The following is a 12,865-nucleotide window of genomic DNA, read 5'->3' as shown; positions in this document are numbered from 1 at the left end:
TCTTTCTACGGTAATTCTCGTTTTGTAATTCTCATTGAGTCATGGTGCCGTAGTACGTTGCCTTACAGGATACAATATTGCTCGAAAATACTGGATTCCACCTAGATACGAGGCGATTATGATCTATAAGGAGCCAGATGTTGGGCACATGTTTACAACGATTCCATCTACTCGCCGAGCCGTTTAGTCGATAATTTTACACCACCTAAACGCTTGAGGGGTAATCCTGGCGAATTAGAACCGACCTTCTGTACAACGAGGCAACGCAAAGGCAGACAACGTATTACGAGCCGATCCACCTAAGCTCCGCGACATGCGTGAAAGTGGGGAAAATTTATTCCCCGAAGTTCTGCCCAAGGATAATGAAGGTAGGCTCAGGTTTTCATTACACAGTCTCGTAGTTGGCAGCCCTGCTTGATGTACGTAGCTACTCGCGACACGGTGAGGGTTGTTTTCCCCCAAGTCGCTTCGACGTGTCTTTGATCTCCGGGCTGATACTTCCAGACTGTTTCCATTAACAAGACCCACGGGCACGAGCGCTCTTCTTCCCTGACGAGAATCACCTACCGGATCTGACAATTAGAGCTACTTGCATGGTGTTGCACGAGGTTGGCAGAAATTGAGGAGACCTTCAAAGGTTCGCGGAGGCATCGACCGTTGAGAACCGCTGAATCTTAGTTATATAATATCTGGATTTAATTTGGGTCGCAATTAGGGTACCTACAGCTAATTGTAATCGAACTCGCTGAGGTTTGACGAGATTAGCGGGTTTTAATAAAGAGGCGACGCTGGAAAATTAATTTCTTTATATAGTTATCTCATTTTTTTCACCGCTTTTAGTATTGTAAGCGTTTGGCAGAGAAACGATGGAAATCAGTGAATAGAATTCGAAGGCAGTCCTTCTTGCATCAAAGAAAGCGGCATATTTTAATCCAAACTTCACCACATCAGGCTCAATAAGGTGCTTAGTGATGTTGATTTTAGTTTTGTCGGTCATACTTTTCTTACGGTATTAATTTCTCTCATTTATTATTTTGCATATCCTTTCGTAATGTATCGAGTTTTCATATACCTTCTATTAGACTCTGTTCAATTATTACAACATTTTTTCTTTGTCGAAACAAAGTCTAAACATTAGTCCTTTGCGCATTAAAAATCTTCCCAAAGTATTGAATTGTTATCTCAAATTTAAGAAGTCTCTTACATCACGTGATATTAAATGACAATAGTTTTAATATTGGAGTTACCAGAACCAAATATCAACAAAAGCAAATTTTTTTTAACTTTTGTGCAAAATGGTGGACTGAAGCCCGCATTCGAAGGTCTACGAAAATGAATATTTTTTATTATTTGTAGTAAAATGAAAACAGTTCAAATATGAAACTGTACCACGGGATTATTTTGGAAAGTACCGTTATCAAACCGGAAAGAGTATAATTTTGTACACGTTATTCAAGTAGGTAAGAGTCACATAGAATGCGGTACTTCTTACGCATGAGTTAAGAATCTAACACTTCGGAACGATGTTAATTTCGGCAAAAGCCAAGAATTGGACCTTGTGATATAAAAAAGGGAAAAAATCGCCCTAATCGGAAACTAAAAAATTGAAAATTTAATACCCATGCCGAGAAGAAAGACAAAAATAACGTGAAAAAAACTGCTGAAGCTTTTTACAAAAGCAGTTCGCAGCAGTTCTTTGTGCAATTTCCCGATTATTTCAGTCGATTAGACGAAAAAAAGAAAAAGCATTTTCTAGCATTGAGAATTTGATTTCTCACGGTAATTGACGTGCAACAGAATTGACAAATGGAGAGCAGCTGCGAGTGATAGTAAATTGGATCGGAAAAACGAGGCGAGAAAAGCCAGCAATAGAAACCCGGCGAAAGAGGCTTACAATTAGGTGTACTCGCGTCAACGCTTTTCAAGCTCTCGAGCTTTTTACGTCGTATCAGGGTCAGTAAATCTCGGTAAAATTAACCTACAGGGCGTCTCTAATTGTAAGAAATATCGAGAAACAGTCTTAAAAGATACGGGTTATAATTTTGGGAAAATTTTTTAATCGAACAAAATAAGGCCAAGGTTATTTATTTTTATTTTTATTTTCTACGTGATCGAGAAAGTCTTTAATAATTGTCATAGCATTTTTCCTTTAATTGAAATCTTACCCGCTTTCGTTTCAACGGCCGTTACGTTTCTCGTTAAAAGGCTGCAGTCACGTTGCGGAAGAGACACCCTTCGTTTTGGGGATCTGGGTTAATACGTTTTCTCGTTAAGACTTTTTAATTAAAAATAAACTACTCCGTCCATCAGCGTAGGGTTGATCATAGACGCTGACCGCCCTCGCGTCGGTAAACGTTAGTGCGGCAACGTGTGGGCAAACTTTTTCCAATCTAAACGAAAAAACGACCATGCACTGCAATGTCTATTTTTATGAAGAAAATCGAAGCGGAATTGGAGCGAGGAGCTTTAATGATGAACAGGTTGGAGCGTCTGAATGAAAAGCTAAGAGAAGAGAAGAACGATACAGAAAAACCTCCGGAAGTGTCCTTTACACCAATGGTGAACAACATTTCTAATATGTGATAAAAATGAATCAGAAAAAGTTTGAGTGACAATGGAGAGGAAAAGTTTTATCGTAAGAATGATCAAAATTACTTAAACTCTGGTGTTTTGAACCGGTTCTAATGTTTTTTGGCTCATTTTGCTCACAGGCCTGGACACCAAAAATTGTTTGAAGAACATTCAACGCAAAAATGTAATCGTTGACGGTCGTCTGTTGTACCGTACTTGCGAAAATCTATTTTTATCTACTCTGTGGATAACTATTTGTAAAATTACTCTCGGGCCACATCTAAAGATCTCCATGGCGAATGAAACAAGCCTAAGACATCGGAATCTAATCAAATACACCAGAGTTCAATCATTCTCAACGGTCTCATTGATAAACCGTTCTCAAAGTGCTCAGATTCATTTTTATCGGATACTAGAGACGTTGTTTCATTCGTGTTTAGGAAGAGTAGCACGAACAACGCTACTAAAAATTTTTAATCAATTTATTCACTTTATCTAAAAAACGTTCGACTAGTTATTCCGAATCCGACAATATTCGGGCTTCTAACTCGCATCAGCAAACACCAGATGCAAACGAAGTCGACGAGAATTAATATGTTTGTGTTCGAGCGAGAAATTATACAACGAAAAACAGTAACGACTATGAAAATTACTCTACATATTCGATACCGTGTAAAATTTGCATAGAGAATTACACAATAATCCCACCGCAGTGGTAAACAGATCCATCAAATAACCCCTTACAAATTAGGTTGGTACGTACATATACCCTTTCATAGTCTTAATACTCGGTTACTTTAACACGAAAATACAAAAGTACGATATGCTAATTGTGAGTAATTTCCCGCGGTAGCCACCCTTGAGTGAATAAAATTACACTAAACAATCAATGAGCTGCTCAAGTCGACGTGGTATAATTTCAAAATCATATATCCACTCAGATTTTTCGCTTGTTCCATTCCTGATTCCATTCCTATAGGAATGAATTTGATATGTCAGATAACAAGTCGATGACGAATTAGAGAGAAGCATAAAATTTAATTGCAGATATTCCTCTGTGTGATGGAATTCGATTTCTAGACTACTACGGTCGATTGCACGGTTAACAAATCGTTATTTACCAATCACACAGAGTTAGCGTAGCTTGAACCGTGTACGCAAGTTATCACCCAATCTGCTACATATGAGGGATTCTCCGTCAACTCGGCCGCTGTTTTTTCGATCATCTCAGATCTGCCCCATAATTGGTTATATCAAAGTACTACTGAAAGGTACTCTATGTGAATTTTTTCAGATTTTTTAATTCATTATTTGAGAACTTGCAGTTTTTTTTTTTCAAGTGAATATATCTCGGAAACTTGAAGTAATTGAAAAAAAATGACTTTGCATAAAAGTTGTAGTTTTTTGTTAGCTTTCGAGAGGAATTATTGAAAAAATTTTTACGTTCCGGTAACGCTGATTTTTTACCAAAAAAGGAAGAAATAATTTTTTTTATTCAAAAAGGATCCTTTTTTTTTTGCTGAAAAAATTACAGTCTTCCAATATGCGTGACAATATTGCCAACAAATCGCCAGAGTGGCACGGATCGAGGTTCTATGGTAAAAAAAAATGAAGCCAAATTCGTTCGAGATTCCGGTATAAAAAGGTTAATTTGTGTGGCTTCATTTTTTTTACCCTAGAACCTCGATCCGTGCCACTCTGGCGATTTTTTGGCGATATTGTCACGCATATTGGAGGACTCTGTAATTTTTTCAGCAACAAAAAGGGTCCTTTTTGAATTAAAAAAAATTATTTATTCCTTTTTTGGTAAAAAATCAGCGTTACCGGAACGTAAAACTTTTTTCAAAAATTCCTCTCGAAAGCTAACAAAAAATTACAACTTTTATGCAGAGTCATTTTTTTCAGTTACTTCAAGTTTCCGAGATATATTCATTCAAAAAAAAACGGCAATTTCTCAAATAACGAATTAAAAAATCTGAAAAAATTCCCATAGAGTACCTTTCAGTAGTACTTTGATATAACCAATTATGGGGCAGATCTGAGATGGTCGAAAAAAAAGTGGCCGAGTTGACGGAGAATCCCTCATATATGCACCCGTAGAAATTTAATTGCGCCAATATTGGTCACTGCGGTCTGCATTAAATAGATGTCGCGTTTCCGAGTACAAGTGTGTACAGGTGTATTCAACGAGACACAACTTCCGCATTAGAGAACTGGGGTATGTGTAACAAAGTGTTTAATAGACGGAAACCGAAATGTAGAATTTAAAATAGGCGCCAATGTACTTCATCAATAATGAAATTTCACTGATTATGTATAAAACATGGCATGACCACAATCAAAATCAACCATTTATCGCTTCGGAAAGCTTAGTCTTTTTTCTAAATTTTAGTCTCTCACGAAGACCCGTCTTTAGTTTATTTGATAAATATTGTGAATTGATGAAACTCGTGCCAAAACCAAGCGAGTGATTTCAAGAAACGAAAAAAAATGACACCGGCTACTGTGGTTTGATCTACAATATCACCGTGTTCCGGGATTGTGAAGAAATCATAGGACACACAATCACACTTCCTAAATTTCAAACGTCATTTCCATCAGCCACGTCATTTCAAACGTCATTTCAATCACATCTCGAGGAATATTATCACTTTATTAACGCACCGCCTATTTCATGTGTTCCAAGAAGACCAATTTCCACACAAAAGTTTAGCAAACATCACTAGAGTTAACAACTGCAAGTTTAGTTTTAAGCAATCCAAGGCTGTTCACCTAACCTCGGACCACTTTTTGAACGCTTCACTTACTACAGTCAAAATTACGAGGTCTTCGAATGACGGGAGGATGAAAGTTACTCGAGTTGGCAATCGACTCGCGAGAACGTGAAAAGTGTCTTGATAGCTCGGACTGGATGCAGAAGATGATGAAAAATGTTCTCCTCATTTATATTCAATATCTCGTTTTTTTCATTCACTTTTTCAAATCATAGCCCGAGGGTTGTCAGGAAAAAAATATGAATATGAAATGGAAAACTGAACACATAGATATCGACTCCCATGCGGAGACTGGAAAGACTGTTTAACTAGATAATCCCCCTCTTCTTCTTCTTCTTGTTTTTCTTTTATTTATTTTTTTTTTTTCTTCGTCTTTTTCACCCTCTTCCCTCGGGAATATACCGTTGCGGTGTTGAGCTAGATTATACCGAGAGACATTACTTAGCTAGATAATAAAAACTGCCCCATATGGGGGTCTGGAAAAGAATATCACGTTATTATACGGTACGTCTATGTTCATAATTCTGAGGAAGAGTTTATTACGACAGACTAGCCTCGGTACTGCGTCGTGTGTCCGGTCATTGGCGGAAAACAATGAGCTTTCACCATTCTTCATTATATTCGTACCGGTAAAGCTTTTACGAATAGAAATTCTTATCCTGTGGTTACAATTTTGTTTTTCAGTAGTTGCTTGAAGACAAAGCCAAAAAACTCGGTGAAAAATCGTTGGCAGTATCGAAGTATAATGTGATTTTGAGGGTTGAAAACTTACCCTTCTATAGTTAATTGGAAATCAAACTTATTTGTAATAAATTATTCTAAACAGAAAAAAAACAACACCCAATAAATTCGAATACAGTATCTGTAACTTTATTTTTTACTATTATTTTTGTACGCATTTGTCGAATTGATCTTGATTGAATATGTGTGAAGAAAAAAAAAAGAAACGAGACTAAAATTTGCCTGTTCCTAGGAATAAAATAGAAGTGTAACTTGAAGAAGAAGGTTGAAGATAGATTCGATTATACAAAAGGAGAAATACTTGTTCTATACGATTTTGAGTGTCAAATCAACGATCAGATGATGCGAAACAACTTTTTCGACCATACTATTTTTATTACCGTGATTCGCGAACGCGTGATTCGAAAGCCCTGAATTATTGATACCGGGTAATTCCCGACCAGCTAACACAACTCCGTACGAATCACGAGAAATCCCAGGGCGAAACGAGAAAAATTAAACCAGCGAGTGTAACCCGATTCGGATACTCGGAGGATAATTTGCGAAAAAATAATGATCAAAAAAAAAAAAAAAAAAGAAAACAATTCGGGAGAATAAAAGGACGAAGGGAAAAAGTAACGCCGTTAGGTTCCGCACGCGCTGCGTACCAAACAACTTGTAAATTTTTTATCCAAGCTTTCCTGATCGATATTTACGAGCCGCTAATTACTTTACCCGGTAAAAGAAACATTTGCCGATGCTTGAAGTACGTTCCGCGTGCAATATTCAGAGCTCCATTCTCGTTCGTGAAATGAGAAAGGAAAGAAAGACGGACAAAAGGCCTGTAAGTACTTTGTGTACTCTATTTTCAGCTTGATACTAGTTTAGTTATCGTAGACGTAAATGAGGTAAAAGTGCGAGCGTCAAAGTTAATTAAGCACAATTATTTATTCGTTTATTCGGTTATTCATACATCCGTCCGTTCATTCGTTCGTGACATAATCCGAAATATGTACACATTACAACAATGTACACACAGATAATACAAGTCTATTAATTGTATGTTTATAATACACTATATGCGGTGAAATACTGTAATGCATTGGTTTGTTTTAGTACCTCGTGGTCATACATTAACGTACAGATTGGGTTTAGGAAGTAACGCAAAAGTAATAAAACCTCGAGGGTGCTTGGCACCCTGGAATTAGGTTAATTGGTAGATTTTATCGAAGCATAAGTCTTCAACAATGCTAAAAATGTCGCCTAAAAAATGGTGAGAATTCTCATATTGACGAAGGTTAGAAAAATGTTGGCAAAATTTGAATGAAAATAAGGTTATCTGTGTACAATGATAGTTTTTATCAATTTTACAGAGAACCAATACAAATATGTGAAAAAATTTAGAAAGCGGCTCGCTGATACGTTGGACAATTTTTTAAAAACTTGATTTTCGAAACGAGCCTGCTTGTAAAAGCTGTTGTAAACTTTTTACAATAACGTCACGTGACACACAAAAAACGTGGTGTACGTACATTGGTGCATGTAACGATAGGTTTCGTTTGGTTCGTTTCTTCTTTTTTTTTTCCTGTCATTTCAAGTATTCCAACACACGTCAAGCGGGCTAAAAATCAAATCACAAGTTGCAGTTTGCGAGGACGATAAAGTACAAAGCTTAGCAATTATTTTTGAAAATCTTACCGAACATTGTAAGAAATCATTACAAATTCTGTAGATTAATTTGTACTGTATTGTGTTGTATTTTTTTTTTTTTTTTTTTACGCTTTAGTACATATTATGTATTATGTATTTGTTTCGGATACTTGAAAATTGGAATTCTTGTGAAATTGAGAAGAGGTATCGATGAAATTTGGGAACTAGATACTTCTGAACACTGTTCGCAACCACGACTAATCCGCCCATTTCGAGGCAGCGTCGGGGGAAGAAAGCAAATCTACCCTTGCTCGGGCTAAAAACGATGCGGCAACCTTTAATCAAGTTTTCCCTGTAAACCCGAAACTCCGTCAGCAACTCGTCAGCCCTGGATATTGAGCTTGAAACTTTATCTCGGTAGAATATTTCCATTTTCATGCACCAACTTGCCCGTAGAGTCGTCGCGTAATCCGCAAGCAAATACAGGCAGTGTGTGCGCGTATCTACGAGCTGCACAATCCGTACAAAGCGATTTGCAAAAAGCGGAGGAACCTCGTCGAGAATTTAGATGAGAATTGGGTTAAAGCTTGAGCTTGCACCGCAAACGTTTAAATAATTATCTATCGTTTAAACATTCTCTGAAACACATTCAAGACAGAAACTTGCGATCGCTTTGCTCATTCGCACAAGGATGAAACAAGAATTTATTTCTTTCGTAGGTGCTTCTCTACGATGCTTCGTTGGCAAAATTTTATTTAACTTTTTAAAGCTTTTTCTGCGGTTAAATTTTTTTTCAAACATTAACGCTAGTTTTATATGTGACACGTTGTTGAGCGATATCTTTTTTCTTCTTTCAAACGATGCATTTAAATGTTGTGTGCGAAAATAATTATTACAGATAGCAAATAATTATGAACTTTATCAAATTTCGGAAAGAGTATCGGATTGAGTATAAATTGTCTTCGGATTCTTCTCGCGTTTGAGACGACGAATAAAAGTATCGAACAAAAGAAAACATAGCCGCGTGTGAATCCAGGGATGTTGAACGCTGTCTTTTCGCATATACATAGATCGAAAAAAAGTCACGTCGTATTACATTCCTCTCCTCCGTAACTGCCTATAAATTCAATTCCGTCTCATCCTATCGCGATACATAAAACGCCGAGAGCTCAGACCATCGATCCCGTGTCCTGTGGCTGCACAAATCTGGATTTGGAACGCCGATGAACATCGTCCCGAAAATCAAGCGACATAAAACGTTGTCGTACAAGATCCGCGAAGGCTTGGTTAAACATTTATTACCCGTTCTGATATATTGGTCTTTTCTATGCTAACGAAAAACTAAAAACACCCTGAACGAATCCTACGGAAATTGATTGATATTCTACAATTGATGAATAAAACCTGTATAAGATTATTGCAAATTATGTGCCCGTTATGATTTTCACCAAAATCATTTTGAAGAAAGCGAACCTAGAAGAAACTTATTACATAGTGAATAGGGAAAATAATTGAGAAACCTGATAAATACATTTGATATTGTAAGGGAATGACGGAACTACTATTGAAGCTTCATCGAAACTTGATTAAATTGACTTGTAACTTTTTTTCTCCTCTAAAACAATAAAATATTTTATATCGTTTCAAACTTTGGAGAATGACGGAGTTTGCGTGGTCACTAGAAACACTCAGAGAATAATGATAAATTACCAAAAACATGGGATACCGTTATCTGCAATAGCGTGTCATAACCTCAAAGGAAGTGAAAGTCAGTTGCAAGCATACAATAGAACTGTTTTAGTCTGCTTTTTAATAATTTCTCGAGGTTTAAAACCATTCCGTTACTCAGGAGATAAAAAAGTATAACATACGATTTTCTCGCTCGATAGGTAAACTCCGACGTTACCTGCAGCAGGAAATCGCGACATTACTAGCCTAGAGTATAAACTGGACTATTTCAGATTAGGGCAACATAGAATATATTCAGCCAAAGTATAGAATATTTAGTTCAGATCTAAGAGGTGCCTCCTTATTCCATGTACGGTAAAATGCATAAATGCCTTAACGTTTCGACCAACTTTTTTGCAGGCCAAAACAAAACGCGAATACTATTCTATAACAATTATTTTTTATTTTTTGCAGCCTACGTGCACCCCATTCTCTCGCGTCAGCTGCAGCGCCAGTAATCGTCGCACAATTCGTACAGAATTGAACTCGCACTTTGTTTCAGACCGAAACAAGTTAGTCGAAAAATTAAAGCATTTATGCATTTTACTGTATCTAACTCTTTCCCATTCAAACTACGTGCATAAAAAAAAACGTTACCGCTTATCCAATTGAATTGTCTTCGGAAATAACAGGCTTTGTTACATTGGAGAAACCAGAAACCAAATACTAACAAAATCAGGTCACTTTATACCTTTAGTTCAAAGCAGCAAACCGAAACCGAGATTTTTATACTTACAAAAGCAAATCGGTTGTTATTTATATCAAAACGAAGCCAAAGTCAACTGTCAAACCGTACTTCGCGATTATTTTGGACATTGGAACGAATGTACTTTTCTACGCTGCACGTTATTCAAATGAGACAGAGTGACGGTACGTAACGAGGCACTTCTCAATACTCGAGCTTGAAATCTTACACTTCAAGATGGTTCTTGCTGGGTAAGAAACCGTCGTCCGGACCTTGTTAGAGCGAAAGAGCGACGTGTGTCCTGATTAAAAATAGTCCAGCATAGACTTATCCGAGCGAGTGTGAATTTCGCGGAGACTACGAGGTGCCCCGAACATCGCCGTACAACTGACGATGAACCGGATTAAGAGGGAAGCTGGAGGCCGGTTGCAGGTGCTCTAGAATTGCGGATGTCGCAGTCTTGGCGGTGGCGATTGTCGTCGGCCTATGATCGACGGAAGTTGGGGGGGAGAGTGGCGGCGGCGGCGGTGGTGGAGGCCTGCGTTGCAGGGACGTCAACTCCAAGAGATCCGTCGCCGTCGCGTGGGCCGATCTCAGATGTCTTCGGAGATTACTGTTGTTGCTGTAGACGCGGGCGCAGAGCGGACAGAGCCGAGGCGAGTCCCAAGTTCCGGATGCAGCCTCGGCTCCTCCTCCCCAAGGATCACCTGGACCCGTGCCTCCAGATCCTGATCCTCCCGAGGTGGCCGATGCTCCGCAGGATCCGTCCGCACCGACGGCGACTGCAACACACCAGCCGACCAAATGGATTAGTCCTTGGATCCCACCGCCACTCTCCTGCCTCTCCTGTCGCAAGTGTCGTGAGAGAAACATTTCTTTGTTTGTTTTTGTTTGATAGAAAGTTTATCATGCGGAAAAGTCAGCGATCACGACGGGACGCAAACACTTCTTAACGGGACTGACGGATCTGATCCTGGATCAGGAGAGATTACGCGAGACGGCGAGGGCAAGTCGGGGACAATCATCGTCCTGAGACGACTTCGCCAAATTTTATCCACCGACTCAAAGGATACAGCAAGAAAAAAATCGTTGACTTGGACGCGAACAAGGAACGAAGTCACCGATCCATGGTAACGTAACTGCATAACGACAAGTGGTGGGTACGATGGTGGTTCTTTCGTCGTCACGTTCAATCCATGAAATTTGCACCCCGGATGGGTGAAGAGTCAGTGATCGAAGGTTGAACTCGTGAGACTTAGGTCGCAAGGATTCAGTGACCGGAAACAACCGAACATTGATTCGAAAGCGATGGACGAATGATCCGAAGAAACGTCCGCGGAGTTTTCATGGTTTCGAATACTTTAGAAATCCCGGTTTTAACGATACCTATCCTTCCTATCCTCGTTGTCCTTTCTGTCGTCGTTGAATGTCACCGAGTAATTGGAACGACGCTAAGAATTAACGACACAGTCTGAATCGAAGGTTAGAAAGAGAGAAAAGAATCGTTGAAAAAATCTACAGTAACGTTATTTGCGCCAATGATAACGATGACGAATGAAACCGAATTCTCTGTGTGTTGGATGAAAATATGAGGGAATTCGAATAACAAAAGCTGAACTAGGAATCAACAATTCGATTAAAGGCTTTATAATTATAAAGTTCAAAATGATTAAACCCTGGTGGTTCTTTATTTTAATTTTTAATTTCTTTTCACATTTGTTGCAAGTGCAGTCGTTAACGACATGTAGAAGTAAGTTTGTTCCTGTTTTTGTTTCTTTTTCTTTTCAACTACCCGCTTGACGTTGAATTGTGAAATGAAGTTCTACATAGTTTTCTATCGGGTCAACAGATCCGTTTATTTACTTTCGTTGAATTTACCATTTTTGTCGGAATTGTATACATAAGCTTGGTGTCTTTGTCATCTCCGTGTAAATTATTCAACGAATCGAAATGAGGGTGAGAAGGAGCCGAAAATTTTTAAAGAAAACTGATAACGTGATACAATGAATTCCCGAGTAACGAACTTTTGGGGAAAGACGGTTGAACTGTGTCAATGAGAAATGAAATGAGATAAAAACAAACTGGTCGCCTTTCTTCTAATCACTGGGACTTCGTGCGATGGAACAATCTGTCCCTTTTCTACCGCGGATGAACTTCTCTACGAGTGAATCGAGAATATCGTATTTCGTTAATTACAAAATCGAGAACATTCCTCAGACAACAAGTGTTCTTTTTCATCTCGACAGCAGTTCGCGCACCGTGTTGACAGTGTGTTTAATTTTCGCGTCTTTTCAGCAGCTGCATATTGTTGTAAGTTGCGCTCCCTTGTTGTGGCTGCAAATTAGATGTCACGATGTGCAACGAGGCGAGAATTATCCGACATTGTAGTTTAGCAGCAACGTCACGGGTACCAACTTTGGAACAACATTGATATCGTGTTACGTTTAGTCAGCTCGCCGTGCATCGACAATCGGCTTATTGTCAATCTGATAACAATCTGGATCTCGGGCGGATATCGACTCCAATTTACAATGGATAAAAAAACGCGGTACACGAATAGGACGTAAGAACTGTTTTTGTATCAACGTTTGACGTTTCGTTCAAATTTTTTCATAATCGAAGTATTATTTTTATTTCCTACTTTGATGTTTTGCGACTGGTAAACGGATTTTATACCGTGTTCCAAAATGAAAATGGCTGAAGCTTTATTCAGGATTCAGAATGAGGGTTCAATGAA

The 12,865-nt window shown here is 38.5% G+C and overlaps 1 protein-coding gene across 2 annotated transcripts in view; it reads right to left on the bottom strand.

Moving 5' to 3' along the window:
- Positions 1-12,865, bottom strand: part of LOC107226692 (protein abrupt) — a 164,805-nt gene that overhangs the window by 112,733 nt on the left and 39,207 nt on the right. Inside the window, exon 6 of one of the 2 annotated variants that reach the window (XM_046742045.1) lies at positions 6,999-10,910. The exons of the other annotated variant lie outside the window; for it this stretch is intronic. Within the exon in view, the coding sequence (XP_046598001.1) occupies positions 10,486-10,910 (425 nt within the window). The 3' untranslated portion in view covers positions 6,999-10,485. Of the gene's footprint in view, positions 1-6,998; positions 10,911-12,865 lie in introns of those variants that run through there. 2 annotated transcript variants of the gene reach the window in all.

The sequence above is a fragment of the Neodiprion lecontei genome, chromosome 5 (assembly GCF_021901455.1).
Source record: "Neodiprion lecontei isolate iyNeoLeco1 chromosome 5, iyNeoLeco1.1, whole genome shotgun sequence".
Taxonomy (NCBI): domain Eukaryota; kingdom Metazoa; phylum Arthropoda; class Insecta; order Hymenoptera; family Diprionidae; genus Neodiprion; species Neodiprion lecontei.
The sequence above is the reverse complement of the archived record's forward strand: the minus strand, read 5'-3'. Positions and strand labels throughout refer to the sequence as shown.